The 4,182-nt window shown below is 36.7% G+C and overlaps 1 protein-coding gene across 1 annotated transcript; it reads left to right on the forward strand.

Moving 5' to 3' along the window:
• Positions 1-2,511: 2,511 nt before the first annotated feature.
• Positions 2,512-3,605, forward strand: LOC149172448 (SKP1-like protein 1B). Its single transcript, XM_089427717.1, has 2 exons — positions 2,512-2,805; positions 3,422-3,605. Exons 1-2 carry the CDS (start codon positions 2,512-2,514, stop codon positions 3,593-3,595), a joined length of 468 nt encoding a protein of 155 aa, XP_089283843.1. The 3' UTR covers positions 3,596-3,605.
• The last annotated feature ends 577 nt before the right edge of the window (positions 3,606-4,182 follow it).

The following is a 4,182-nucleotide window of genomic DNA, read 5'->3' on the forward strand; positions in this document are numbered from 1 at the left end:
CGCGTTGTTTTATTTGACATGCCATGTTCCCGCCGCATGGTCGCGGGCCAGCCGATGTGGCTGGCACAGGCTCGATACCCATAGACCTCCCATTAACTGTGCGTACATTTGTGGATAGGGATGTGGGCCGGGTTCACCAGAGGTGGCCCGCCCACCCCATTAATACGAACATTGTATGGTGGTCGATGGAGGGTCCAGCAGGGTCGTGGCCACCGGCCCATATTTAAACATAGCTTTTGTATATATATATATATATAGAGAGAGAGAGAGAGAGAGAGAGAGAGAGAGAGAGAGAGAGAGACAGAGAGAGAGATATTTATTTATTTATTTATTTATTTAATAATAGGGCAATTTATTCAAATTTGTCTAACATAAGGCTTATTAGACAAATTAAAGAGGCAACAATTTAGCCCACTTCGAGAGCTAAGTTTCATGCCTTGGGGTCAATCAAATTGTAGGACACTCAAACCTGGCCCACAGCCCAACTTTGACCAGAACTTTGACTGGCTCTTTCTCGCTCATACGAGCTCGGATTGACGAACTATTCACATTGCCATGATCAGGATGATGATATATACACTCAAGTCCTAGTTTGAAATCATTCTGACCATTTTTTATTTTCGAGTGTTCATAAGCCCTCTTTGTCCTGTGTGTGTCCCTAGAGCCACCTGGATCATTAAGAGAAGATCTAGAGTGTCTCAACCCTGAACACATCTGATCAATTCCAACTAATGTATGCAGGCTCTTAGAGTGCCTCAAACCTACTTTAAGAGTTTTTACTTTGGCAACGATTTTTTATTTTAATTATCAGTTGTGACAACCTTAGTTAGGTGGCCTAAAATTTGTTTATTAAGTTTTTAGGATAGGTCCTCAAGAAATTAACCAGATAGGAGGAACATAAGCATTATCCTTCTAAAAAGTTTCAAAATATTCACCATAAAGAAAACCATCACAAAAATTGAATGGTTCAATCCAATTTGTTTATTTTCATTCAAAAAATGGAATGGCAGTAAAAAAAATTGTGAAAGAAAAAATAACATCAAAAAATCCAAACGAATATAAATATATACTTCCTTTTCACAGAGATAAAGGTAGAAAACTTGCAGCATAATGTTTTTCTAATAACAGGCCCACGAGAATAGAACCTAGAGGAAATTTATAGGTCAAATCAATAAACTAATGATAAAGAATCTCAAACAACTAAAACTTTGAAGCTCTAAAAATCCCAAAGAAACAGAAATCCAAATCAATACAGAGCTGTCGGAGTAATTTAATATATTGATATATAAGATAAAAACAGGGGAACAAACTATGCAATGGAGTGAAGTCAAGTGAATACCATTGGTCTGTACAATTATTGCCGAAAATAAAATTATTGGAGAGAAAAGGTATCCAGGGCTTAAATTTTTACCTGTGTTCTTCCTCGGTCCATGGAATTCCCTTGCAACCTTCATGGTCAAATTTGGAGCTCACTTTGCATTAACCATCGAGGACATCAAACAAGAACACATTTCTTGAAACTTAGGGCTTAGAGAATAGAATGAAGTATGGTAAACCTCTTGCTCAATGATAATATGTTCCACCTGTGACACATTGTTCTCAATCTGAGGATTCTCTTCAGTGGCAATCTGGCCAAGACCAGCTCTAATATCTCCTTAGGAAGTGTATGGAATTGTTCTCAATCTGAGGATTCTCTTCAGTGGCAATCTGGCCAAGACCAGCTCTAATATCTCCTTAGGAAGTCTCTTCCATACAGAGGGAACGATTGGAATCTCTTCTCTGCATTGATTTTCTGGTACAGATTTCTCAGTATCTTCATTTTTCGAAGGCACTCATTTAGAGCATTCCAACAGCACTCATTTTTACTTATTTTTCTTATTATAGCCAACATTATTTTTCTGTTTACAATATAATTTTTATTTTTATTTTAAAGAGAACAAATGGCGGATAAACTTACACATCCCTCGGCTCAATAAATAATATTAGTTAATCATATTTCTTATTTTTTGGTGATGACATTCAATAGTATAATATTTTATTATTTGTTTTATTTTTATGATGATTTTTTGTCTTTGTTAATTCTTTTGTTTTATTAACTACATTTAAGCTAACCAGGACGTACTAGCTATTTTTAGCAAAGAGTAATTTCATATGCAATTTGGCCCACTAATACACTAAAATAAAATAGGTGGAGCATGAATCGAAAACAATTAGCGGGTATAAAACAATAAAATAAGAAAACCCTAAAAGCTCCAGATTTGGGTTATGTTAACTAGAGTTAAGAAAAAATATTTAAAAAAGGCAGCGAATGGCACATGGCATGGTTATTTGGGTAATCAATCAGGCTATAAATATATTGCCCTTACCACATATCGCTCATCTCATATTGATCGAGCAAAAGTTCGTTCATACTTTCTGGAGTTCTCTTCGCTTATACACAGAAATTCAGTCCTTTCTTTTTATTCAGATCATCTTTTATTCGATTCGGATCAACTTTTTAGTTGGGGAGCCATGGCCTCGGAAAGCAAGGTGAGTTTGAAGAGCTCAGATGGCGAATTGTTTGATGTCACTGAGGCTGTGGCATTTGAATCTCAGACCATCAAGTACATGATCGAGGACACTGGCACCGCCAATGCTATTCCGCTGCCAAACGTTTCTAGTGCGATACTCTCGAAGGTCATCCAATACTGCAAGTACCATGTCGATGCTCAGAACCCCGCACATGAGAAATCGGCGGACGAAATCAAGACTTGGGATGAAGAATTCGTAAAAGTCGATCAGGCGACTTTATTCGACCTTATCCTGGTATTCTGTCAGAAACTCTTATTTGGTATTCTTTGAACCAAACTATCGCTTTTCTTATTTGTTGTTTTGAGGGGTCTAATCTACCTGAATTACCCCAACCAAATCGTTTGGAACCTCTGAGTACAGTTACCGATGGCTTCTCCAGTAAATCAATGTTCCATCAACTAATTGTTTTTTTAATTTCTGAGATCCTTCAATGCTAGAAATCTCTGTGTAGTCTCATTCCATGTAATTGTTCTGCAATATCTTCGTCGCTTTCTTTAGTAATGCTCGCAGCCCTTTTGAGTCTCTCTCTTCATCCTCAGATGCTATATATTTTGACTATCAGTTTTTTCACACGCGATCCATGCTGCAAATTTGATTCTCTCTCTTCATCCTCAGATGCTATATATTTTGACTATCAGTTTTTTCACACGCGATCCATGCTGCAAATCTATCAGTTTCAACAGATCTTCTATGTCTGTCTCTCTTTTCAGATGATCATCCATCGATATTTTCAGATCTATCATGTCCATTTTGTATATATTCCCTCAATATAATATATCTTCTGAAAAAAAAGATACATTTGTATATTTTACAGAAATTTTGACTTATTAAGCTTTCCGGGTTTTTGCAGGCTGCTAATTACCTAAACATAAAAAATCTGCTAGATCTTGCATGTCAGACTGTTGCCGACATGATAAAAGGGAAAACGCCAGAAGAAATACGTAGAACTTTCAACATAAGGAATGATTTTACTCCTGAAGAGGAGGAGGAGGTCAGGCGTGAAAATCAGTGGGCCTTTGAATGATTCTAGGGAATTGGTGTTTGCTTTTATTGTAGTCGAAACTATTAGTGGTATACTTTTTCTTGTTTGGATTCGTCAATTTCTAATACTGGACCGGCTTTGAAACTTTAAGGCCAATGGTTTGTTCTGGTTGAATAATTTTGTAAAGATCTCGGAGCAACTCCTTCAGTAGTATTGGGCTTGTCCAATTTCTAATAAATATTGCAACTATTCTGTCAACTGTGTAGTGAAATGGGCTCCAATTGCATGGTTTTAACGTTTCGAATTTTTTTGAATCTATGTGCACTGGTTTTAACGTTTTGAATTTTTTTGAATCTATGTGCACTGGTTTTAACATTTTGAATTTTTTTGAATCTATGTACACTGCATGGCTTTTTCATTTTTGATTTCCTTGTATTGCACGAATGAATGCGCCGAGTTTAGAGTATTATTGCACGAATGAATTGCCTCAGTTTAGAGGATTATTGCACGAATGAATGGGTCCAACTGTGTGGCATGCTTGTATATGTTTTACTATAGTAATTTAGAAGGTGAAGGTGGGGACTGACGAAAATGCAATTTGGTTTGGAAATGAGGACATGCTCTTGCAT

This window comes from Pinus tabuliformis, chromosome 4_2 (assembly GCF_031772625.1).
Source record: "Pinus tabuliformis cultivar Carrire ecotype Pingquan chromosome 4_2, CPIR1, whole genome shotgun sequence".
NCBI classification, from domain to species: Eukaryota; Viridiplantae; Streptophyta; class Pinopsida; order Pinales; family Pinaceae; genus Pinus; species Pinus tabuliformis.

What these genes read in the sequence shown, in the direction of transcription:
- LOC149172448 (XM_089427717.1), top strand. Translation starts at nt 2,512, where the DNA reads ATGGCCTCGGAAAGCAAGGTGAGTTTGAAGAGCTCAGATGGCGAATTG. An exon ending in CTTTATTCGACCTTATCCTG is followed by an intron (nt 2,806 to 3,421) that starts GTATTCTGTCAG and finishes GGGTTTTTGCAG; the next exon opens with GCTGCTAATTACCTAAACAT.